We start from the raw sequence: 27,483 nt of genomic DNA, 5'->3' as shown, positions 1-27,483 counted from the left end.
TGACAAAACACAGCTATCATTAGTCAACTTATTCTTTAGAAGTGACGCCTCGCTTCACCGGGTTTTAGGAATTTCCATAGACACAGAAGGTCACGAAAGACTGACGATGCGCATTCATGAGAAAGGACGTGAGAATCATCTTCGATTGTAGAATGGTTGAAAATAAACATGGCTGTCAATGAACCAAAATTCCTTTTCTTTATCTTTTGAAAGGGGAGAAGGACAGACAACAAAGGGGAGAAGGACAAACGACAAAACAGAAATGTCATTCACATAGTTTTCAATGTGTTGTGATAATAGTCACATTTGTATAGCGCTTTATACTACGTTTCACCCTACATGTATGTTACATTGTAATTATCAGACATATGTGGTATTTTGTCCTTATGCTTTGATGTATATTGATCTAGGAGTTTTGTATTACCTTCTTGAACTTTTATGCATAAAAGTAATGTGAACAAATTAGTTACAGTGATCACTATTGTCCACCATCATAACCTTTATGTAACACTTTCAGAGGCACAGACAGTTCTCCTGCACAAATTCTGCAATTGTTTGAGGGCTAAATGGGGCCCGTACTTTTTCTTCTTATAAAGGCATACAAATTTTTAAGTTTATAGCCATGGAGCACCGTTTTTACACTGATAAATATTATCAACATGAACCTTGATTTTAAAAATGATAATATAAAATCTTATTTTATAATACACGCATGTGAACTTGATGGTAACAAGGGATGAACATCCTTTCCCTCTCTCCACGAAATCGATAACCTTAAAGGTAATACAAAGTTTTGGTATGGGGTCATGAATTTGGTTCAAATGAACATATTGGAAACATATGCGATCCTACAATTTTAGTAATCATTGTCGCAGTTGAAATCGAGTCTAAAGTTATGAAATTGTAAATAATAAACTCTTTATGTTGTATAGCTCCCTCTCAAAGTCAAGATATTAATAAAGCTATAAAACATTGTTTCTTGACTAAAATCGGCCGATAAGCTATTCCCGTTTGGAATTTATAGATCACAACTACATATTCTGTGAGATTTTCATGGTCACAGCTTCCATAGTACGGCCGTAGGCGCTATTGTTATATTCAATTTTTCTCGAAAGCAGAAGTGTTTTAGGGGCGCAATTTTCTGGTGCTTAAATCCACAGGGGCATCCAAATATATCAAAATTGTAAAGAATCACTATCCACCCCATTTTCAAAATTTCCCAAAACTTTGTATTACCTTTAATATCTTTGTGCAAACATTCTCCTGAATCTTCCCCTCCCCTCATGTTGTTAAAGTCTTTGTAACTGTATAACCCATTATCATGTGTGCTTCTAAAGCGCTTCATATTGTCCCAAGGGTTCTAATGATTTTTTAGAAGATTGTGTCAAAAACTTGCAGACACCTGCAAGGATGATGGAACATACATGTATAATCTAAAACCCTGTTTAACTCTTCGATTGCCTTCTTTGCCTCTCTGCACAGTCACTTATTTTCCACATGTTCAAGTTTGCACAAAACAATAGGCACCAACTGACGGAAGGATTGCAAAATTACCTATTTCCAGTCTTGATTACCTCCAAGACAACATTTTTTTAACACCCAAATAGATTAATCTTGCAATGAAAACAGTTCAAGAACCTTGAAGCTTTTTATACATCTATCCCATGATACAATGTGGCACAATGAGATTGTTTGTGTGGCATATAAAGATTAAAGAAGAAAATACATAAAAACAGTGTCTACTCGATGATGAAGCTCACGGCAAAGAAAAATATCCCTAGAGCTTGTTTCTTGAAAACATCTGCATAGAAACACTTACCAGGGTAAAACCCCTGTTTCTAATTTTTAACAGCAAAAATATTTGGTATCATGGCAAAGACGACTATTCCTAGAGCCCAGGTTTCTTGAAAACATCTGCATAGAAACACTTACCAGGGTAAATCCTGTTTCAAATTTTTAACAGCAAAAATATTTGGTATCATGTAGTTTGTCTTTTACCTGGGTAATCTAATTATTTGATTGACGAATTCTTGAACAGCCTTTTACAAGGGTACAGTTATTATAAAGTTTGGAAATTATTTTCACAAGTACCTGCTTTCCAATCAATTATTATTGATCAGAGAAAAGGATGGAGAGAGAGAGACTTGATTCATGGTTTATTCATACTACTCATGGGAGCACTTAACGATGTCAGTATAAAATGGCCCAAGACGAGCACTGGCGTTACTGCAGGGCAGTGAATTTGTAGGAAGGACTAGTAGGGAAGATAGATTGCCATCATCTCCTTCTTTTACCCTCCTTTTCTTCTTCATCACTACATTCATTACCATCACCAACATCATTATCATCATGATCATCACTATTAAAGTCTACCGCAAGTTATCATCACAATCATCAACATCATCAACATCATTATCATGATCATCATCTATTGAAGTCTACCACATTTATCATCAACATAATATTATTTATTCATACTACTCAGGGGAGCACTTAATAATGTCAGTATAAAACAGCCCAAGATGAACTAGCACTGGCCTTACTGCAGGGCAATGAATTTGAAAGAAGGACTGGGGAGGAAGATACATTGCCGGCCTTCTCCTTATTTTACCCTCCTCTTCTAATAGTAATCATCTTCATCACTATAATCATCACCATCACCAACATCATCATCATCTTGATCATTATTACACTTTACCACCTGTTATCATTAACATCATAATCAAAGTAATTTGTTTACATTCTTTCTAAATATCCACAATTTCATTTTTGTTCATGTCCTTTAAATTCTATATTTTCATTTTTTAAATATCTTTTTCATTTTCTCCTTCCACCCCTCCATCATACTTTCTCCCTCTCCTAATGTTTGTGCTATCCTCCTCTTAAACATCTATCCTCATATCGAGCATTTAATCTTTAAGTATCTTTACAGTATTTTAGTTGTTTTTCATCAAATAAACTTGAGTTTGAGATTTGCATAGCTGTAGTGATCTCATATTTCAAACATTCATAACTTTCTCGGTATTGGTCTGATTCATTTCAAACTTTTGCCATTATGTTTCTCTGGGTGTTGCTCTGGATTGCCATTAAACACAGACTTAACATTCTCCTGGCTCTGAACACGCAACATGTTCTACCGGGACTATCACCATCATCATGCAATAATGACTGACATATGCTTCTCGAGGCATATGTTTCTCTTAAAATTATTACTAATGCATTAACACACTGAAAACTGTATACTCAAATCCGTGTATATAAGATTATTCATATTGTCCACACCTCTCTAAATCTTATGCATAGCTATTATTCAATAAAATGCATCAAATGTCCGCATTGAGCTTTCTCAATTGTTTGGTTTAGGAAATGAATATCGATAAGTACACACGAGGGTAAATAGTGGCAATATGCAGAATGACCTAAAAACTGGCATTGTGGAACCAATTGTGGAACCTGTTAATTGAAGAGTTCATACATGTGTAACAAGGTTCATGGGTTATCCCTGCGGAGACCCACAGGAAACTACCCATAACAAAAGGGGAAAGATGAATCATGCATCCTAGGGAAGGGGGGCTAACACTAGGGTATCCATGGCATTGTTCGATGCTGGCGGGGGTCAAGTTTAGGCACCCATGAGGTAATACAGTCACCTTATGACCCATATTGTGAGGTTCCCTCCCCCATCCATGCTTTTACTTACATGTAAATACCCCCTACCCATTCAATAGAGTCTCCATTTATGCTATAATTCATAACCTGTTTGGAGCCAGAAGGGTGTTAACTTACATGTATATGCTTTAACATAGAGTTAACATCCTTCTCGTTTTATCGTTTTAAACAGATTTCCTCTTACTAGTCAGGTGAACCAAGGTCCAGTTTATATCGGGGATATTTGATTAAATCTCAAAAAAAACATGACGGATTGGTCTTGCTCTATCACCCTCTTCACCTCTCTGTCTTTCTCTGTCTGTCTAAAGCCCCTCCCCCCCCCCCTCATTCTCTCTCTCTCTCTCTCCCTCTATCTCGGTCTCTCATTCAGTCTCTCATCCCCTCTCCCTCTCCCCTCCTTCTCCCCTCTATCTCAGTCCCCCCCCCCCTCCCTCTCCCCCTCTCTCTCTCTTCCCCTATTCTTTCATAAGTATTAAAAAGTTAAAGAAAATATCAAAGCACAGTTGTTGGCCTATTGCTGGGCACTAACAAAGAACAACAATGGCTTCAAAAGCTGTTTGTTTGCTGCTTTTTGTAAGCAGGTAATAGTCCAATAAATATTTATCGTGATCTTTCCCTAAAAAGGGGAAAAAATCATATAGAAGAGCAGAGATTCAAGAATGAACAAAACAATGTATCTGTTTCAATACTGAGAGTTTGGTTAATATGCAACTTATTTGGACTGTGTCTGTATGTCTGACAAAGTTCAATTTGACTCAATGCAGTGTATGTATGAAGTCTGATTCTGTAATATTGACACAGAAATGACATCAAATAAGAGATAGGAGGGGGGGGGGGGTGATGTCAATATTTGCAAAATATAGATCTTTCAACTTCCCAATGTTACTGTAGCAAGTTTCTACATGTATGCCTACATGCATGCACACATGTACACCTAGGTACTTCTCTAGCATGTAGATTTATATTTTGAAGAAAATCTGAATATTATTTTTGAACGACACGAATACCATTTCTTTCTTCTTTAACCCATAACAGGTGTATTTTATTGCGACAAACTATCTCAAGGTGCCTAAAAGAATGGCACCAATATCAGTAATATTCAAACAACAAATGCACCACAACATTAACCACTTTTTAAAGTCAAACTGCAACATAAAACCACAAAGAAGAAAGGGGAAACTGAAAATTTCCCACTATTGAATGAAGTATTGAAATAAAATCCTGAAAAATCCCCATTTCATTCCCAAATGGGTGATACGCTCTTCACCCTCATGTTTCATCTCTAGCGGTAAATTGTCTGACCTTTGACCCCTGACCTTAACAGTAGGTTAGAAGGTGAACTCCAAGGGGAAGCCAGAAAATTCTATGATTTATCAGCAGGGCTCCAATTTCTGCGTCTCGGTTGAATAGAATGTTTTGCAAAACAGTTCCTCCCAAGAATGAAAGCTTGGAATATCAAGATAAAATTTCTCACAAAATTTTGTGTAAAGTGAAACTGCTTTGAATGTCATCTGAAAAGAATTGTCTGTGCTCTAATTTCCAACTGTTTTGAAACAATTTCCTAAAATATCCATGACTATTTAATTTCTCTTTCATTCTGTATTTCAGATAAAATCTTAAATAGTGGTAAAATGGTAACTTACATGTATGTATTGTGCACAAGTGTCTCTTGTCGAGAGGGTAGAATCACACACAAAAATGGTATTTTAATTAAAAATTATATTCATTAGTATTTCAGCACAAAAAGTCTTTGTAAGTTTGACAGTATATTCTAGTATACCTGTGTTTAGTTTACATGTACATTGTAAGTTTGTTTAAATGACAGAAATTTAAATTACATTTTACATTTAAAGATAAACTTGATTTCTGGTCTTGCGATTGCATCGTGAATGGAACTGTAGGACAGTTGTATAAGGTTGATCATGTAGTACATAAGTATTTGTATATATGCTGTGCGGTTTTGAAATCATCACAATCATACGAAATAGGCCCAGTCTTGCTAAATGTCACATGGGCTGTACAAATAAATGTATAGATGGGACTACACAAACATATGGTATAAAAGTATGGTCCACAACTTTAGCTGTCACTTGTCATGTTTTGAATACAAGGGTATTTGAAGAGCCATCCTTTTCAGAGGATTTTTTTTCTTTCTATGATAATCTTCCAAACTTAACATAAAAGGAATGAAAAAGCTCACAAATAATTTATCCACCTTTCTCAAAACTTGACCTTATCTTAATTACAGAAATTATGTCTGTACACAAATACACATGTCACTGTTCTTTCTTCTCATGCTCCTTGTATTGGTGTGTATTCTTGGTCGTAATCAAATTCAAAGAGTAATTTCTTGAATGCACAGCAACGAAAGGTCAAGAGGCTTTTGAAGGATGCCATGCTCCTGTCGAGTACAGTCATGAATGGAGAGAAAGCAAACTAATCTAGCAGCTCATACCGTCGGTTCAGAACCAGAAGGGCGTTAACTCTCTGTAGGAAAGCATGTGAGTTACAGCCTTCCGGCTCCAACCAGACAATACCAATCAATCAAGCAATAACATATTTCAATGTATATTAAATAAATGTTATTGTCCTTAACCCATCGCAGTGTCTTCTTATAGTTGACATTTTTGCATAATCTTTTGATTCAGAATGCTATGAATTACACATCATACATGAGCAGAAAGAATATAAATTTACAGAATTCTATTTCCAATGGAGTACGTTGTCCCGTTCTCAATTATCAGCGATTTCATTGTAACTAATCAGAAAGTCTTTAAATTATTAACACGGTGTGAAATATAAACCACCAATTTTGTGTACAAAGTGATAATTTTAATTTCAATTAAATGATCTTTCATGTTGGTTCATTCAATAAACATTCTATTTTTTTGCAAACTATGTAGGAGTGGGAAAGAAGAATAATTTGTGCCAATTTGAGAAGAGAAACCTCAAGACCTTAAGAAAACTTTGAATGCTGTGGGTTAAACGTAACATTTCACAGGACAGCAGTCTGTGGTGTCTCTACCCAGGTGTACATAATGGGTACCTGGTGCATGTATGATGTAGATGAAATTCATTCCTTGCTTGAGCACTGTATTAAAAGCAGCTAAATTAAGCCGGAATCATATCGAAGCGTCAGAAACATCGCTGTGGGACAGTCACAAGAGGACAGTCCTCATCAGCTTGAGTTTGCCAAATAACCCGCTATTCGAACTATCCCGATCGCAAATTAGCCAGTTAAATTGCGTCTTCATCAACCCACAGTTGCAATTAGCGGGATATTTGGTCGAGAAAATATTGTGAGAAATCTTGGTCTTGTTTCCAAAATATCCCGCTATTTAGGAAATAGTGATCTAATTTGCGCCTGTCTAAGCTAGTTTGTGATGAGCGCATCGGTCTGGTGAAGACGCAATTTCGAGCTTCGGGATAATAACGAGCTGATGATGACAGGCCTCAGGGTACGAAGGCATGAAGCCAATATAATGATAATCATAAAGGCATTCATAATGTAATCGACAAGGATGATGATGAAAGATGGTCACGATGGATTATCTCAAGCAGGAGTAGGATAGAGTGGATAATATGAGGTGGATGACTGGATGGTTGCGATCACTACCAGTACCATGCAGTATACGTAATCGGGACTGAACTAAATTTGTAATAAATTGTACCTACAAATATACAAATTATAAATGTTTCAATGATAAAATCCTTAGTATAATGTGAATCTCAAATTGGCATTTTGGTCACTAAGTCATGGGCAACTCTTCTGTTTGTTGTGTACAAAAGTATCATTAATTTCAGTTTTCATCCTCAGTGCCTTCTCCCTTGGGGCACTACTAAAAATATATTATGGATATTGGATAACACATCATTATAGGTCCTCGAAAAGGAAAAGTCCATCCCAAATCATAGAATAGGAAAATATTTAGATTTTGATCATTTCGTCCCTGTTTTCACGAAGTGACGGTAGTGAGGAAAATCGTCACGCAAAGTGAATGCATTTTTTTTTCACTACCGTCACTTCATGAAAACAGCGATGATTTCGTGTGTTGAAACAAATAGGAAAGTCGTCCGCCACTTCATCAAATTGGCATTACCGTTTCAGCCACTTCGAATTGTTCAATTCATAAATACTTTCTAATTTTCGTTCAGACTACATTCAAACTTTCACTAATCTTCTCCTCTATGTTTTCTTTCTTTCAGAGAAATAGGCTATGTATTATTTTTCAGGCATAATTATCTCATTACAGAATACTAGACTGAGGTGCACTTCATAGGGTTGCGCTGTAGTACTGGTTATCAAATGTTCATGAACTTAACATTGATACTACATAAACACATCAAGGTGGCAAGATGACTGCGGCATGTTTCATGCTCCTTTCATGCTCATACTCTCCAGGTTTCTTCTCTTGTGTTTATGAAGTGTTTGCTTTTGTCTTGCCTAACCACAGGAAGTGATACCCTAGAGAGAGGTCATGTCTGGGTCAAGATGGACTTGTTTTTGTTTTGGAAGTCTGTCCATATGAACTGCATTGACCTTGTTCCTTCTTCTTGGTTTCCTTCTTCCTTATAATCCCGCCCCCTGTTCCCTCTGGCTCTGTCTGTCTGCCTTTCTCCCTCCCTTTCCCCCCCCCTCTCTCTCTCTCTCTCTCTCTCTGTCTACCCATTTTCACCCTGTTCCCCCCTCTCTCTCTCTCTCTCTCTCTGTCACCCATTTTCACTCTGTCTCTCTCCCCCTCCTCCTCCTACTCCCCCTCTCTCTCTCTCTCTCTCTCTCTCTTTCTTCATCCCCTTATTATCTATCTCTTCCTCATTTTCTCTCATTCTGCATTTTATTCTAATTTCTCTCAAATAAGATAATAGACGATCATGAACCAATAACATGAAGTTCCTTTACTCTAGCTGATACACTTGTAAAAAATTAGATTCAATTTGCATAACTCCTCAGATTTTACAAATAGGTGTGGGAATGGGAGTTAAGAAGTCCGGATCTATCGGGGGGGGGGGGGGAGGATATGGTCAAGAAAAGAATGACTTTGTGTGACCATATCTCAGCATTTTACCGTCCTGCTCTTGTTTGAAATCAAATTAACCAAGACATCCAGTGGTTGTAATAGCCATTTCCTTCCCACGTCAGAACCAATTAAGAAGTACATATACAGTCAAACCTGCCTTAGTGACCACCTGCCTACAAAGATCACATTTTTTGTTTCCATCGAAAATGTTTTCTCTTTGAAACAAGTTCTAAAGGAACCTGTGTACAAAGACCACCTGTCTACGCAGACCACGTTTTGTGTTTTCCTCGGGTGGTTGCTATAGACAGGTTTGATTGTATATAGAAAAATATTATGTTAACATGTTGGGAAAATAAAAAGAATCTTACCTGCTTCTTGGTAGGTACATAGCATGGTCTATAAACACAGACCCTGAGAGAAGTATGAACCAGCACGTGCTCAGGTCATCTCGACTGTAAATATGAAACAAACATTACAAAAGTCATATTAAACATACTGAAATTCAAAAACGTGAACAAACAAGAGTAATATTCAATCTGATCATCACAGCCTTGCTTCAAAATTATAACTCTGTGCATCATTATTAGTTATTTTGATGCAATGTATCATTCACGGCCATTCAAAATCATTTTGCGATCACTAGGGCACAAGTAGCCATTTAATGCTCATGACTTGTAACAACTACCATATAGAGAAAAACCTGGAAATAGGCTACGACCATGTGTGAATGTTCTTTAATCTGATTGGCTAAGATTAGAATAGACCTTTCCATCTCTAGCGCAAGCATGTTAGCTTTATCCAATAATTTGATTTTGATGTGAAATGCCCTCAAGGCCCTCTGCTTTTAAACTTGTAGAATAGCTATAGCTGTGTTGACACGTTACAGTCGTAGCTATAAACTTTAAGTTTGTAAATCCTCGAACCCGCCCCCAACTGCTGAAATTTATTGCGCTAAACCTCAAGATGTGTCATGGTTTGTAACTTTGAGTTAACTTAAAGTTTCATAACTATGAGTGCGTTCACACAGTCCGTAACTACAAGATGAATTAAATGTTTATAACCAAGACCTTAAATTTAAGTTAACAGACTGCCGTGTGAACCCTACTTATATCTTCATATCACACTGTGTACAGATTTGGAACAGTTGTTTTATGAGAGCAAGGTTAAACTGAATAAATTATTACAAATCAGATTGAAAAGTGATCTATATTACAATATTTAAAAAATCAGTGTGCAGCTATATCCTCACCCACATTAATATACATGCTTGTCTAATTTGTCTTATAAAGAATGAAAATAAATTTTCTTTCAAAACAATGCAAAGAAGTTATTCTATTAAAATGTTAGAATAATTTGATTAATTTCCCATCTACTTAGGCGGGTTGTGTCTACCGTTTGCTGAATGTGTGAACAATTTATATACTACTCCCATCACTATTCATCACATTGAGCTGTCTGCACTAAGTTTGCTTCTGTCATTTTGAAGAGAGATGCAAACTGGTTATTAATGAGTGACGTAATTTTCCCAATCAGACTTCAAGTTCCTTCAAGTTATGTTCACAACTCTTAGGTAAATTCCATCATTTCCTCATTTACTATCTTGGGACTAAATCGACAAACTCGTCGATCCATCTCCCTTGTTTCCCCAATTAAGACTAATTAGTGAATATCGGTGTGACTCATAAAGAATTTCTTTAAGGAACTAGTTTTGAGAACATCTCTTTTCTTTGGGATCATCGTACCCAGTGCCATGAGTTCCGAAACACCTCATGCATTAAATTTAAATTAGATTAATAAATCATTCTGAACTTGTAGAGGTATTACTCAGTGAAGCTGTCAATCAAGAAGAACGAGTCTGTCCACTAATCGTCATCTTAACGATAGAGAAAATCTTTAGACCCTACACAAAGTCAAAAGTCTTTGAGCTCTACTTGATGACTGTACAAATTATTTGAAACCGTTGCATCGAACATCACCATATTTAACAAATTTAAAGGTATAGACCAGTTCTGTTCATGCGATTGCATTGTGAAAGAACTGTTGTGGAATCGATCAGAAAAGGTTGATCATCTAGCATATAAGTATTGGTGTACTGCAAGGTTCTGGAATCATCAAAATTATAAGAAATTTGGCCCAGTCTTGGTAAAGTTACAACCACTGTACACAGAAAGATGTATATGGGACTATGCTATATCTATCCAGTCCGGATAGATATAATAATTTACCAAATATATCAACTAGTAGGCGGTTTTCCTTCAAAATTTGTATCATCTCGTATTAGTCAAAACATATTCTTTCACATGATTGGTAATTAGAGCTTTAATTTCATTTTTTAAGAGGGGGGCATTTCCAAAACTGGTCCTTACCTTTAACAAGGAATTTTCTTTCAAAAAACTGAAACGGTCGAATAAATGAACGAATCTTACCAATAGAGGATATCGTTGGCCTCATGCCGTTCGTATCTGACCGTCTTAGCGATCTCCCTGATGGCTGGCTCTCGTAATGACCGCAGCGCCTCCAGATCATGAAGATGGGCAAATATACACTGCAGATCCTGTATAACAAATCAGAGACAGAGAGAGAGAAAATGAAGAGCGATTGGTAATCTTGTAGGTATTCATTAGCGTCATAACATAATTAATCCCAAGTTCCAAGCTCAAAACAACAAGGAATATTTGTAATTGGTACGTAATTCAAAGTTCAAAACACCTACTAAACTGGGTGTGGTAACTAGACAAGGTATTACATAGTGCATCTAATTTTCAAGGGAAAAAAATCTTAAGAGAAGAGGCGTAAATATTCACTTCTGAATGACAAAACACCTATAAACTAAAACAACAACAACATCAATCCCATTCATACCTCTGTCGCCTACTAGCCTGCAGACACAGACTCTAATTTGATACTTTATCACAATTATAAAGCCTTGAGCAGAGCCTAGATCTGTAAGTTTCCGGCTGTGCCAGCCTAAGTACAGAGCATGTTGTAGTCTAATTTTGCAGACACTGTTACGCAAAGGGAATGACATGGGCTTGTCCCTGCAAACTAGCCACCTACTACCTGAGTCTGGTAACTAGACTATGCATTACATGGTGCATCTCATTCATAACTATGTCATCTACTACCGAGTCTGGTAACTAGACTAGGCATTACATGGTGCATCTCATTAATAACTATGTCCCTTACTACCTGAGTCTGGTAACTAGACTAGGCATTCCATGGTGCATCCCATTCATAACTATGTGATCTACTACCAAGTCTGGTAACTAGACTAGGCATTCCATGGTCCATCCCATTCATACCTATGTCATCTACTATCTGGAGATGAACTCTTGAGCACTACCACAACGCATCTCATTAGAGATCTCAGCCAGGCAGTTACAACATAATTTACAACCAATACAACTCTGAATGACTACCAACCAATACACTATAATGCATGCATGAAAACTGGAATATATCCTCAAGACAATAAGTAAAAGTGATTGGTACTTTTAATTTTTTTTAATACAATCAAATACAGCTTGAATAAAATGTCCAGTGAAATACTTGTTTCGCAAGCTGATATGAATTCTTATCAAACTGGAATAATAATAAGGGACAAGTGTCTCTACTACATTTCATTCATTTTTCCTTGTATCTATTCTGACTGTGCCTGTGTAGATTTACTTGTGTTACAATCCTTGTATACGGTAACCAGCATATGTTTGGCATATGTTCATGTGTGTACAGACCTATATGTTTTGATCCTCATACACAGCATGATTTTTTATGGTAGGTTGGTCATGGCCAAGGCCTGAAGGATTTGCACAAAATATGTCTTCCTTGGTGATGTTTCCCATCAAACAGCATGTTCAGACTAAATTAATTTTATACGAAACTCGTTTAGAGAAACGTTGTTTAAAGATTATTTTTATAGAGTAAGAACCATACAATTAGAAAACAAAAACATATGAAGAAACGTTGTTTACAGAAACTGATTTTGAAGAGGGCGATTGACATGACAGCTGGCCATTCACTAGTATGATAAGCCACATCCAGTTACAGGGTACATGATTTTTGTATGATATGACATTCAGACATTCTTCAACAAATCTTCGTTCAAAACGATGCTCAAACGTGCACTTTGTTATACAATATTTCTTTATATGACTAGAAAAATTGAATTGCATATATATATATATATATATATATATGTAATATATGAGATTCACATAGCATACAATATATACAATTAACTCTGGTAGTATGAATTCATGTCATGTTTTTCCATGTGTTTGCCTTGAAACACCAGAATGTGAGAAAAATCATCAATTTTTGCTTGCAGTGGAAATGCAGCCTCATGATGAACACAGTGACATTACATGAAGTAGACTGGATCGAAGCCTGCAAAGCCTTGGGACCATCATGCAAGATACTTTGTTGGTAATTATTTGTGAGCCTTAATGAGCAATCAACCAGCATACGCTACCCTCGGTAAGCATCTCATATTCCGAAATGGAGGACACTTGATACGTCAGAACGTTTGTTGTGGACGAGAAACGCTTGTTGTGGATGAGAAGCGCTATGTTTATGCTGGTATATATTTTTGGCCCCTCTATCTAAACCGGACAAACACAACAATCTGCGACAGAAGCCTACCTAATCGTTCTTGTCATATCTGCCCTTTCAATGATACTAATATATAGTAGTTCTGAGAGAGCAAGAATGTTTTGAAAATATTCATGGCTCTACTTGTCAAAATGTTCCCCGATACAAAACAGATTTAGGAAATGTTTGTAATAATAATAATAAAATTCCGCTTTTATATAGCGCCCAATACATCGATACAACGATGTGTCTCAGGGCTTTACAGATATATATTATTAGAATTGTAAGAATATGAAGCAAACCAATTTCACTTTTTGTAGCACTCATATTGCACATCATGTGTTGATAGCCCAAAACTCTGTGTTGTACAGTGTATGAGTAAAAGCCCTTCTTGCTCCAAACAGACAATATGGTACCTTTTAAGAATCCAATCCATTTAATCCAGAAAATAACATTAACTACTGACAGAAACTCACCTAAAATAGCTATTTCTCTATTCAACATCCAATAACTCAAGGAACACACACCTCCTGTCGATTCCGATAAATACCAATAGACACAAAACTTTCACAAGTCACTCAAATCTGAAAACATCATTTTAAATCTCAGCTCACTTCAACGTGCACACGCACCAGAGAACAAGTTACAAAGAGATTGGAAAATGGGGAGGATTTTCTTTTCAAATTGGAACAAAAGCGAAAAACCCGAGTATCTTGAGTATCAATTCTTGTAATTTCTCTTCTTTTTCTACTTTCTACAAGCATGAGTGCTATTGAGCTACTTTAGCTCACTAGAAAGAGGATTTGGCTTTAATTAGCATAAGAATGACACCTGCCTTCAACCTATTCAACTCCATCTTCCAAATTTTTTAAAGGAAAGTCTGGTCTACGTGGAAGACCTAACATGAGGAGCACATACATGTAGTGACTAGTAGGTTGGGACTAAGGCAATGCAAGAGCCAAGATAAGACAAGATAAGGCCATTTTACACAGAGCAAATAGGATTTCAAATCTTTTTTTTTTTTTAGAAACATGATCTGAATCTCACCTTTTTTTACATGATGGAACAAAAAAAAATCAAATATGTGAAATTCTGATAACAATTTTAAAATTCTAACCGCTATAACAGAGCACTTTCTGTGAATACCGGTATTTAAGATTATCTACCAATAATGCTCTCTATAACAATGCAGGTCAGATGAAGTGATACGTGTATATAGTTAGTAAAACTGAATTTGTAATCCTGTTGTTCCTACATGTACATAGCAAAAGGACGCAAAAATAAGATTTTATTCATGATTCAAACATCACTTTTTATGAATGTGTGAGTGGGTGTACCATGAAGTCTTTTTGTTTGTTTGTTTTTATTTCTGTATAAAAAAGACATCATGCGTTCAGTAAAAATAATAACAAATAGAATTATGAATAACAAGATAAAATAAGCGGCTGGATAGCCCATATTCAGCGGTATCGTTATGATGCCGCTGGTCTCCCATGGGGAGAGTTTAGAAAGAAAGTAGAGTAAACCTATAATAGTTGAGTTGAAAGAGAGGTTTATTAATGAAACATAGAAGAAGCTCTGCAGATTGATGCTGTTGTTTGATTGGGTTTTAAGGCAATTCAGTCAAAATTGACTATTTATGCCACTCATACTGGTAGTGGGAGAAGATGGAAGAGAGTGGTAGCTCAACATGAACAGTTCATAAAATTTGTTACTGGAGTAGCATGGAATAAAACAGAATCTGGAAACAAGAATTACTGTGAACCTAAAAAAAGGTTGGAGAAAAAAAAGATGGAGATTCTTTGACCATAACATGATCGATTTTAGCCTCATGAATATGTGAGGCTGGCCTCAAGGAGGTTCCAGTGCCTGCATCTCAGATCAGTTCTAAGCCTGCGTTCACATTACCAGAGTTAATCATATACATGAATACAAATAAGTAATTACATTTTTCCTAATCTGAACAGCATATAAATTAAAGAAATGTTGTATAACAAAGCGTCATGAATCGTGGAACGCAAGTTTACTTGTGCATCATTTCACACGAAGTTTGAATAAAAATTAGTGTCTCATTCTAGTCTGAGGGTCATATCTTAAAAAAATTGTACAAAAATTGTATAAAGGGGCCTGGCTTATAGCGAGCGAGAACTTAGGCTTGCCCAGCTGTCATGCCAATTGCCCTCTTCCTACTAGTTTCTTTATACAAAATTTCCTATGTTGCTTTATAGTCTATAGGCTCCTTTCGCTATACAACGATTCTTTATAAAAACGTTTCTCTGAACGATTTTTGTATAAAATTCATCAAGTCTGAACAGGCCATCAGTCAACTTTCTTTCTTGAAAGCACCCTCAATGGAGACAATCTTATTCAGTCAACATATAAAGCTGCTTAACTCACAAGAAAGAGACTCTATATGGAGGGATACATTTGCCAATAGCTATGCCAATAGCTATCTCAATAAGTATAAAAGAGTTCTTGTGTTTGTAAACTCTTCAAATAATACACAGCTTAAAATTCTAAGAGACTTTACGGTTGTTTCACAGTCCAAAGAGTTCCACTCTTATCTTGGTGGTTTAAACCATGGAATTTTAAACTTAAAAAGCCAATGCAAAGCTTCTTTTTTCGGAAAAACTAGTAAAGAAAAGAACTATCGCTTTGGAGAGAACGGACACATATTTGTGTTTTCATCCTAATTTGAAAAAGAACAGACTGCTGAGGCCGATACGTAAAAAAGATATTCATGAACAGATTAATATCATCAAAGATAAAGCCCTGGCACAATGTTTCTCATTAACATGTTGATACTGGATAACTGATGAAACATTTCATCTTGCACAACAACATTTTGTGTTCATTATTATCCTAATCTCCAAAGCACCAAATTAAGTTAGCACAAACATAATGCCACAAACTGAACATTTGGAAACAAATCTAATAAGCGCTGGCTGGGCGATCAGTCATGTTGTCATATTGTGGATATTTTTAGACAATATTTTGCAATGTTTTTTCCTTTCCTAGTCTGGTATGGTATCCTTAATGAGAAAATCATGGTGCTTGTTCAATGAAGGATGTAGCTATCCTAGGCTCAGGCTAGGATGACGCTGAGAAAATATTGACACAAGATTCTCTGAGTCCCCAAGTTCATGTACAAGCGATTCTTTAACCCCAGTTCAGACAAGAAAGATACATTGTATAGCTATACAAAAACCATATATCTATACCCAAAATGACTTATTTTTTCTAGTGTGAATGTCACTCAAAAAGAACCAGGGTTCCATTCTTCTCTGAAAGTTGTATTGTACGGCTGCACAGGGTTTATGGTGACCACGCACTGATGACTTTCATTGTCAATGGGCCTCTTCAATACTTGTTTCTTTACATCAGGCCTTCTCAAGTAGTTTATTAGAAGAAGGACTACAAGAAGAATTTGTAGTTGAAGTGCCAACCTGTATGTCTGACTGTGCTGCGAGCGAGCGTAGCGACCTAGCCGACAACGGGCGGGGTCCAGAGGCGAAGCCCCATGAAACTGGTTGATTTTAGGGCTTTCTAAAGGCCCAGATGTGGCCTTTTTAACACCTTTTTATTCCAAAATATATCAATCAAAATTTCATATTGATGTGAAAAATTAATAAAAAATTTGTTCTTGTTGTTGCAACAGTCGTGCGCCACTCTAACTGACCGCATGCGCCACAAGTGGCAATGACATCTGTACATGTACAAGATGTTTGTTTATATATAAGATGTTGTTACCTAGCGTGAACACCCATTTTACAACACAATCAATATTCACAATTTTCTTTAAATAAGTTCCCTATAAATTTTCTCTAGTGTAAACAGGGTAAGAGTATATCCTGGATTTCAGAATTAATCGCAGAGGAACTGATGCGATCACTCATTATTTTGGTTTTCATAAGATTGTGTTTTCTCTATTCAATCACGCTCATGATATTAAGACGACATGTTTAGAGGATTGTGTGCACACCCCTCTCACTACACAGTCATTCTTCATATGATTTTCATTTAAATTTTTTCTAGTGTAAACAGGTTACGAGTGTACCCTTGATTTCAGAATTAATCGCAGAGGAGCTCAAGTGATCTGTAATCATTTAGGTTTTTACTTTGATTGTGTTTTCTCAAGTCAATCACGCACATGATAATTAAGATGACATGTTTAGAGGATCCCATGTTGATGTTCGGTGCTGCTTGTGAAGGGGGAAGGATTCAGGAGGAACAAATGGGGTATCTATACAAGACATTTAGCTCTGGAAGTTAAAGGTCATTAGTGAAATATTTTTATGTTTTGATGTAAAGAAGAATGGGTATCTATACTAGACATTTATGTTTCCATTTTTTTAAGTGAATCATATTATTACATTTACCAGATAATCATCCAATGAATAATAAACTTTGTAATAAATCATCTAGTTCCGCTACCAAACACTTCCCTCTAAACACTCTTCAAAAAATTAAGGTGACCACCCAGCAGGACCCGCGGAAATCCGCGGGATTCTAGAGGTGGGCGGGGGGGAGGGGTGTAAATAGATATATAGAGACTGTCTAAATTAAAACCACCAAGAACTTTATTTGCCATTCAGGCCATTAAAAAAATATACATGTTTAGCGTCCCCGCCCGCTTCCTTTTTGGGGGCCGCCTCCTATTTTATTTTTTTTGAAAGAAAAAAAAACAGCGTCCCCTCCTGCTTCCTTTTTGGGGGGCCGCCTCCTTTTTTTTTTTTTTTTTTTTTTTTTTTTTTTGAAAGAAAAAAAACATGAAAAGCACTGCTAAAATGTATTTCTGATTTTAAATAAGAAAAAAAAAAATTGTCGGCCGCCATCTTGAAAAATAGCCCGAATGTCAGGGAAAAATGTACGGAGCGGCCATTTTGAAAGAAAAAAAAAAAGGGCCTCCTCCTTCCCATTTTTCGAAAAAACAGGAGGCTAAAAATGTTTTTTTTTTAATTTGGCCTTATATAAAAATTAAAAAAACGATCCAACTGTACCGGTAATTATTCTTTAAGCCACTGGAACTGCGTAGAGTTCCGTAGTGTGGCGTACCGACTATGCAGAAATTAGGCTGCGTATTAATGGGAAAATAGTCCCTGCGTAGGTTATGCGTAGGCTGGCGTACAGGTTTGCTTATGGTTGCTTACTGTGTGGAAAGCTTTTACTGCTTTGTCGATCTGGCGTAGGGTAGCGTACTGTTGCGTAGGCATGTAGCGTAGTGTTGCGTAAAAAGGCTGCTTTCTGCGTCAAGTTTCTACGCCGAAAGTACGCAAAAAAAATTAAACATGTTGAATTGTTTTCTTTCATCTTGCGTACCCCTTTTCGTTCCTCAGCATATAGTAACGTAGGCCAGCGTAGTTTGTACGCAACACTACGCAACTCTACGTATTGACCCCACGCCAATTAGTGACCCGCAAGTGTCACAAATAAAGTATTAAAAAATGCTCATCTGACCCTAATTAAACACCTAAACCCCCCGAGCTTTCGGAGGTTTATGGACTCTTGAAACCCGTGGACCCCACGCCTATATTATATATACACTCAACTCGCTGCGATCTGATCTCGATCTCCCACACCCCCCCCCCCCCCCAACTTTGAAGAACGTAACCCCCGAGCTTTTGGGGTTTTTATGGCCCCTTGAAACCCGTGGACCCCACGCCTATATTATATATACACTCAACTCAGGACCCGCGGAAATCCGAGGGATTCTAGAGGGGGGCGCAGGCAAAAAATTAAGTTTTTCATTTCGGGGGCTCCATTTCAAATTTTTGGGAAATTTTCGGGGACTACTTTTTCCAACTTTCGGGGGCTCTTTTTTCTGGGGCTACTTTTTCATTAATTCATAAAAGGATAGGCCTACACTTTGTTGAGATTTGTTTAGTAGGCTCAGGACAGGTTTCAGGCTTCCTATACTTCATAATTGCCTATTTAAAAAAAAAACATTTTTCTAGTTCAATAACTAAGTTTTCATGCATTGATTTGATGCAAGAACTGTAACATAATAGACCCTAGATTGTGATTATTTCTGACCATGAATTTCGATAATCATTTTTCAAAGTAAAATTTTCACAAGAAAATCAGACAGTCGTTTAAAAACGTAAACATTAGTAATACTTTTACTAATTCTAAGATCAGGTTTCGTAAATCTATTCACGAAACTATATTGAAATCGCGGCAATAATGATGCAAACCAACAGATAACAATTTCAAAGTGTCAAATCTATTCGACTCGAGCTCAGCTCAGCTGAACTCACACACACACACACAGTGTAACTCCAGAAAGCTCGAACACCGGCGCCGCAGGCCTCGGACGCCCGCGGTGCGCGGAGCCGGTGTTGGAGCTTGCTGGAGTTAAATTGCAGCTCACACACACTGCACAGCAGCACTGCACTGACTGAAGGCAGCTTGCGACTGAATTGTCAGTCCAATGGTTTTCTTGTGAAAACTTTCCTTTAGAAAATGATAATCAAAATTTAGTAGCATGGCCGTGATAATCACAAAATAAGCTTTCATTTCATACCTCCATTCACGACACCTATATAAAAATCGCGGCAATAATGATGGAAATAGGTCCCTAAGTTTGGACGTGGACGGGAAGCTTCGTGTGTATCTCTGTGGCTCGTGCAGCTACTATACAATGGATATCCTATAGAAAGATGCTTTACTCGGGTAAGCCCGACCCTGTGCGTCGTGCATTTAATACGCAACTTAATGTGAGTGGACAGTCATCGGTCGTGTGTCTACGGATGTCATGTTGAATATCCATGAGGTATCTCTGTCGTCACGCATATCCTGCATTATGCATGTCGCGTCTGTTTTCGCCCTGGACGTCGACACGGAGGAGGACCTCGGGCGGAGTATAGCCAATTCCACAGAGTAGACTCTCCCGCGGACGATGGCACAGGGCACGGGTACCCCGAGGGGAGGGTTCAGGAGGAGATAGCCGCACCAACTTGGGTCGGCGATCTCATTAAAAAACAATAGAATACAAAGGCTCGCCGAGACGTCGCGCCCCCCGCGGAGCCTTAGCGTATTACTATTATAGATGCACTTACCGGTATAAAAAAATGATGTAAACTGTTTATTGCCTGTGAAACTAAATCTCTCTTTTTACCATTATGGAGTCTACGATTCATTATCATTCTCAAGTATATCACTTATCCCCTATTGGAATTGTTTGTTTACAAGTTTAGAATTTTATTACCCTACCATAAATTTGTATCTGTTCGGAAAGTTTGGTTTTGTCACGTTTAGAGAGAGGCCAGTTTGAAACAAGAAGGGCCTACTTTATGATAATTCATATTGCCCATGTATCTATGCTCAAGGCGACTACAAAGTAGTAGTATTTTTCTGGCTGTTGCCCAGCTCCTATAAGACGATAGGAGCATTCATGGAATAAATTTCTGAGCAGGTAGTCATTTACTACACCTGGGTGGAGAGAGGCTAATGTAGATTAATGTCTTGCCAAGGGAAATAAGTTCCACAGTGGGACTGAAGCCAATCTATTAAAGCCAAAAAAACATTTTTACAGAAACACATATTTTTCTAACGGTTTTTTTCTCCATACAGAGATCATTTTAAAAATGTCAATATTTATGTTCTAGTATATTACGAGCCTATCTATTCCACAGGTACAGTAAGTGGAATGACCATCAATAGAGTCTTTGGCTCTGTCAAATAAGGGGCTGCTAAAGTACAGAGCCTATATGCAGTATGACGACAGCGTAATAATATAATAATATTCTGCTTTTTTATCCCTTAATACATCAAAGATGTCTCTAAGCGCTTTACAGATATGTTATTAATTTAATACCCCAGTCATTTGGAATCGGGCTTGCCCATTCTGCACATTCTCCACTCACTGGGGAGCATTACACCCAGGCATCATTTTACAGACGCTCACAATGCTATGACAACTACATTAACTTTCGCATCCTACCAAGTACCCATTTAACACCTGGGTTGAAACTTGAGAGTGGCAAATGTAGATCAACATCTTGCCAAAGGACGTTAGTGCCAGGCTGAGATTTGAACCCAGTACCTAGTGATCTGCAGTCCAGTGAGTTATCCACTTGATCACAACACCTAATGGTATTAGTACTAGTCTTACGGTGAAGACACTGTTATGCACAGCGACTGACAAGGGTTTGTGCAGGCCTGCTAGCTACAATCGGACATGGATTGCGTGATATATCGTAGAGTTGAGATCAACCTTTAGCATCATTTCTGCTGTCATCGTACCGATAAATCAGAGATCAGAGCTAACTGTGCATGGAGGAGGGGCATCACAAATAAACAAGCTGGTTTGATTTATGAAGGATGGATGCAAGAACGGTTGCCCTACGACCCTTCTCAGCAACCTAATAAGAAGTGACTGCCACTGGTAATAATATAACAGAATGATGAATCATGTATTAAGTCGTTGTATGAATGAAAACTTTCTTCTTCAAAAAAAAGATAGTAGGCCCATTTCCACTGTCAAAAAATTATTGAAAAACCATTAGTTACTGGAAAAACAGTGGGTGTTTGCCAATTCCGCTTTTCATTTTCTTTTCTTTTTTTGTGAGTAGCGCACATACAAGACTTGTTGCCGCTATGCATGCTATAGCGCATAAGCCTGAGAGGAGTCACTTGAGCAAAAACAGGACAAATTCGCTGGTGCTTTGAGAGCAAGCATTTAGACTGCCAAAACCAGTAGAGTTTTCGGCCGGTATTTAAAATAACCACACTCCAGAGGTGCGTTTTTTGACGTGTTTATGCGTAGTTGCCTAGCAACTTCCATCAAAGCTCCGGAATGTGAGAAAAAAAAAGTTTTTTGCATTCGGTGTAAATGCAGCAATTGTGTGAATGAAAGTTTGTCCAACTTTTAAGATTTTAAGTACAGTATGTTCTAGTATAGTTTGCAGTGGCTTTAAAATACAAACATACATGTACAGAAGGATACATGGGGCAATTATTTACCTGAACATAGTCTAGTTAAAAACTAACGAGCACATACACATACCTGTGGCTCTATATGCATTTTACATGTACAGTGGATGTGCCACATACATGTACAATGTACATGCAGGGTACTACATAGGCCTACCTACACCTGTACATGTTCCAAAGCACATTTACCTGCTGCCCATAATACATGAAAAGTTTCATGACTTCACGTTTCCCTGTGAACCTTGCACACAACAAAGAAGTCCACATCAAGGATATAACTCAAGCTTTTGATAACCCATTGTCTGCATCCAAGTTACAACCCCCCCCCCTTCTTGATAAGAAGATTAAGGGATTAAAACCTCAAGGTATGGACACTATTTAATGTACATTCTGTTAGGATAGCCATATTATACAGTAGCTAATCTCCATTGTGTGGTTTTATTGGGCACTTCATGCATGGGTGTAAAGTGAAGTGTATATACAATGTAGATGTATACATGAAGCGGGGTTCCACACTAAATTTTGGGGAAGGGGGTCTTGATTTAGAATTGTAAAGTCTGTATGCATAAGCCCCATGTAACATTTTTAACATTTTGGAGATCTGGACTAGAATTTTGGGCACTGATGAGTCCCAGGCGCCTGTTACTGAGTGTTTAGTGTCAAGTCGTGCATGTAGTATATTGAATATGTGCATAAACACATTAAGCAATTACATTTGTACATCTAACAAGTCATGTGACTGATCATTGTATACAAAATTATTTTCGACCGAATGTAAACAATGGCGGTCTGAGTGCTGAAGAAGGGGGATTCCCCAATTGCATCCTGCTCCAGACAGGGGGGTGGGAAAAAGTTAAGATTTATAGTACATTAACAGCTGTCATAAAGTGAGAGTCTTACTCAAAGGTCATTCTATGGTCATATATCAATACACTACTGTAAAAGTACCTTGAAATCAGAAATGAACATAAAACATTTAAACTGTTCATTCACCATTGCCCATACGTTTGGAATAATCTTTTCTTAAACCCCTTTTCATGAAATGATTGTTACACAGTAGCAGCAAATATGGTTAAAAAAAACACATGTCCTTTTTTCCCAGACTGAATACATGTCAACCTGTCTTCAATTAAAAAACGAAATGCACAGCAGCTTTTTGGAATCATAATTGACTCATTATCACAGCTAAAAAAAATTCCCCACCTCATTATTAAACAGTATTGTTTTGTTATCACTTTTCACATTTCAACCCCTCCTGGCATTGTCAATCCTGTTCTAAATATCCTGCCTCAATTTTTGTACATACAATATATTCCGGAACAACAAATACAAAACTGGTATATTAACACAGTGACATTTAACTTGCGCAAATCAATTCTATTTTTAAACGACAACATGTCTTCCCCTCTAAAAAAAAAAAGAAGCTTCTATATTTGTGTAGTGGTCGGTGAACGGAGCAGAAATGTTTTTCACATTGAAATATACATGTAGTCACTTATTTCCACAGGCAAACCATCTCACCCACTCAATACTGCTCCCCAATTCATCATCTATTCCCCATTTTCTTCACAATCCGCCCACTATTTTCTCTTCCCATCCCACTACTTCTTCTTCTCTTCAATCCTCCCTGATCAGTTTCACGTTTCCATGGCGACAGAAGGCCATGGGTCAGACCATTACAATGCATTCATTTCCAAGGCTGAACTTATTTTTCCCCTAACTTTTTTGTCTCTTTATTCTTCGCTTTCAGACTGCAGGAACAGGATAAAGAAGGCTGCAATTATTTCTGACTTTGGAGTAGCACTGCATGTATTGAATAAATTCATGCTGAGATATAGCCTTTCATTACAAGCCAATGTACATTGTAGTATCAATTCAATTATACGAATCCATCCCTAAGTTCAATTTTGCGTTTAACGACCCCATCCAAACTCATAACTATGCAGTAATAGGACTGTATGAAAAGGGGAGTAGAGGACAAAAGAAATAAGTACATATATCGGCTAGGGGTAAATCTGTAAATCGTAAAGCAACTCCATAACTTCCTTTTTTTGTTGTAATGTATACAAGGAAGGTAAACTACACAATTTTAATTGTGATTACTTAGTTTTGCTAAAATTTTGGGGATATACCAATCAGGACAATTATGTCTAAAATGATTAAACTCTTTCCTATACCTGTATAGGCTAAACATTTCATCTTCTTTATAATTATTTCATCTTCTTTATATACAATTATTATTTTATCTATCTACGGAATGACACAAGAATTATATCACTTTGGCTACATGACCCTTCATACATTATTTTGTCTTCTGTATACATAGTTATTTCATCTTTTTTAAATGCAATTATTATTTATCTATCAACAAAATGGCACAAGAATCAGATCCATTTGGTACATGAACCTACACAAGTACATGGATATGAAGATTCTTGAGAGATGAACAAACAGCGCTACAGGTCCATAGTACAGTTTGTATAGTTCTGTCATATCGTGGTGCGCTTGATCTCATCTGTCATATCTTGGTCATCATAATCCTCTCCCTTAACATATCTATTCTCTGCTTCAATGAACTCCACCTGATCTGCTCCACTTGGTTAAATGTCAGTGGATGTTTACTTACAAGCATACTAGGTAATATTCTAGTATAATTTCTGTTCAAAGCATTGGTTGCTTTTACAAGTTTGTTGACAAATAAATATTGCTTAACAATGTGGTCAAGTGGTGCCATGGACATGAAATTACAAGTACAGTTTTTGTATACCGTATGTTTTGGATGTTTGCTTGGCTTCACCTGTCAAGATTACTCAGAAAATCAATTCTATAATAAAAACTCAAGCTAACTTATTCCTGGCATTTTCTTTATAAATGAACATGTACATTTATACAAAAGTGCACTAAACCCACAACTTTCACATAATTTAAGCAATTTTTTTTGCATGGTTTGCTGATGTTTCAGATATTCATGCCAAAGAATATTAAATCACATCTAGAATTTTCACTTTCTATGTAAATTTTTTTTTTTAATGTTTAAAGTCTGCAAAAATTGTCTGTGTTTCAAAAGTAGTGTATTGATGAACCATGAACAACTCAATGGAAATACAGCTTATCTTTTTATCTTGTGTTTGTTTGTTTGATAATTTTTTCTTTAAATCCATGATATTTCAAATTCAGTTTAAAAAAAGAAAACAGGTTATAAACATTTACGGTACATATAAAAATCAACTTAAATATGTGAAACAAACTAACACAGTAATAACATTTTAATACAATTGTTGGAAAATGAAACAGGGTGTATCATTAAAAGCCTACGTGGCTTTAAAAGTTGAAACACCCATTATAAAGAATGAAAAACATGTGTGACTTGTTTGTCTGAATTTTGCATTCCTCCATAGTCACTCAATTATTAAAGTACTTGTAGTTTGCATTTGTCTTCAATCATGTGGAACTGGAAATGTAGGTTACTATCGGTAAATAAACGTGTTGTTTTGTACATGGGCATGCGTATTGCTACAGTAGCACATGTACATTACGGCCTACATGTAAACTATAGTACACCCATCTAAGTAAGTGACAAAAACAAGCCCATAATCAATACCAAAAATTGATCGGTGCACACATCATGGAACGTAAATCCCAAATCCCTAGCCCTACTCTACATGTGTGGTGTAGTGTTCTTCCGCACGCTGCATACAAATCCATGTCTTCCTCATATTCCTTCATGAACTGGGCCCTGTTTCATAAAAATTGTTGTCAATAACAAGTTCCAATAACTGTTATAAGCTACTGAAACCGTGGCATTTGATTGGCTGAGAGCAAATTTGCCATAGAACTTTAGCATTTGTTATTGATAAAAAGTTTTGTGAAACAGGGCCCAGGTGTATTACATTACAATTTAAAATAAGTTTGTAGTAAATACAATGTGACACATGTCTACTTATAATATGTACCTACGTACATGAAATAAACTGTGGCTATCAGTTATACTATATTTCATTACCGTAATCATGGATACACAAATCAAGTCACTTTATCTCGAACTTTTGAGTTCTGGGAAAGGTGACGTATAATTTGTGAACTTTTTCATTTGTTTTTATGTTAGTGTGGAAAACTTTCACATAAAAAATGTCCCCTGGAAAGGATGGCTCTTCATTTGCCCTCATAATTGACATACTGTACATGTATGACAATTAAGAGCTAAAGGTTGTGGACCACAACTTTCATGCTACATGTTTGTGACCTTTAAAGGGAAGGTTGAGTTCTGGGAAGAGGTGAAAATAACTTGTGAGCATTATCATTGTATTATCCAAGTGTGAAAGAACATCAGATAAAAAATGTTCTCTGAAAAGTATGGCTCTTCAAATGCCTTAATATTCTAAATATGGCATGTAACTGCATAAACATTGGGACAGATTTTTATGCTACATGTTTGTGTAGTCCCATATACATCTTTCTGTGTACAGTGCTTGTAACTTTACCAAGACTGGGCCAAGTTTGTATCATTTTGATGATTCCAAAACCGCTCAGTATACATGTACACCACTGCTTACCTTATCTGCTAGACTGCTACCTGATCAGCCTTTCCCAATCGCTTCTACATTTTCTATCACAATACAATCGCATGACCAGAACTCAACTTTCTCTTTAATGCTATGTTCATCATATGTTTTTTATGCACCTCCTCCATGCATCATATTACCAGGTAACGATAGCTTGCAGCGCTGGTTCTCGCTCAACGCCACATGCGACTTCATTATCTCCACCCGGCACACATATTTTCACCAATCGACGAACGAAGGTGTTTCATTAGAATCCCCTGCAAGCAAACCTTCTACAGGTACCGGTACTCTCTTAGGGTTCTTTCACATTGCATTCTTCTTTATTTACAAGAAATCCTTCAAAGTACATGTTAATTTCACAACATATCTTTCGTACGTGATATAATCATTCCTTGTAAATTTGTATGCTTCTCTATGCACTTTGATTACATGTATATCGTATTCAACTTCACAGTTGTAATCATACGGTAGTTCAAGCATGTAAATTTGTCGATATCATTAATAACCGTAAATACTTTCGTTGGTCACTATACGACTCTCGTAAGTCATATATATTTATCTCCTGTGTAAAGCACTTAGGAACTTGCTGTATCAACCACTATAAAAATGTCATCTATTATTATTAATGAGGAGCTCTATAAATCAATCTTTGTAATTAGAAGAAAAAAATCATAGATGTACATGTTTGTATATAGACTTGGGTGTGACAT

At 36.9% G+C, this 27,483-nt stretch overlaps 1 protein-coding gene across 13 annotated transcripts in view; it reads right to left on the bottom strand.

Annotated features, from left to right (window-relative positions):
- LOC591190 (rap guanine nucleotide exchange factor 6) overlaps nt 1-27,483 on the bottom strand; it is a 127,250-nt gene that overhangs the window by 80,024 nt on the left and 19,743 nt on the right. For 12 of the 13 annotated variants that reach the window (XM_030979514.1, XM_030979509.1, XM_030979515.1 and 9 more), the window contains exons 3-4: nt 11,114-11,241; nt 9,056-9,139 (exon numbers count right to left, since the gene is read on the bottom strand). In XM_030979514.1, coding sequence (XP_030835374.1) covers nt 9,056-9,139; nt 11,114-11,241 — 212 coding nt within the window. Of the gene's footprint in view, nt 1-9,055; nt 9,140-11,113; nt 11,242-13,753; nt 13,771-27,483 lie in introns of those variants that run through there. The other variant, XM_030979519.1, reaches the window with a different exon arrangement.

The sequence above is a fragment of the Strongylocentrotus purpuratus genome, unplaced genomic scaffold (genome assembly GCF_000002235.5).
Source record: "Strongylocentrotus purpuratus isolate Spur 01 unplaced genomic scaffold, Spur_5.0 spur5_scaffold_10, whole genome shotgun sequence".
NCBI lineage: Eukaryota > Metazoa > Echinodermata > Echinoidea > Camarodonta > Strongylocentrotidae > Strongylocentrotus > Strongylocentrotus purpuratus.
Note: the sequence above shows the minus strand (reverse complement) of the source record. Positions and strands in the feature narration are given on the sequence as shown.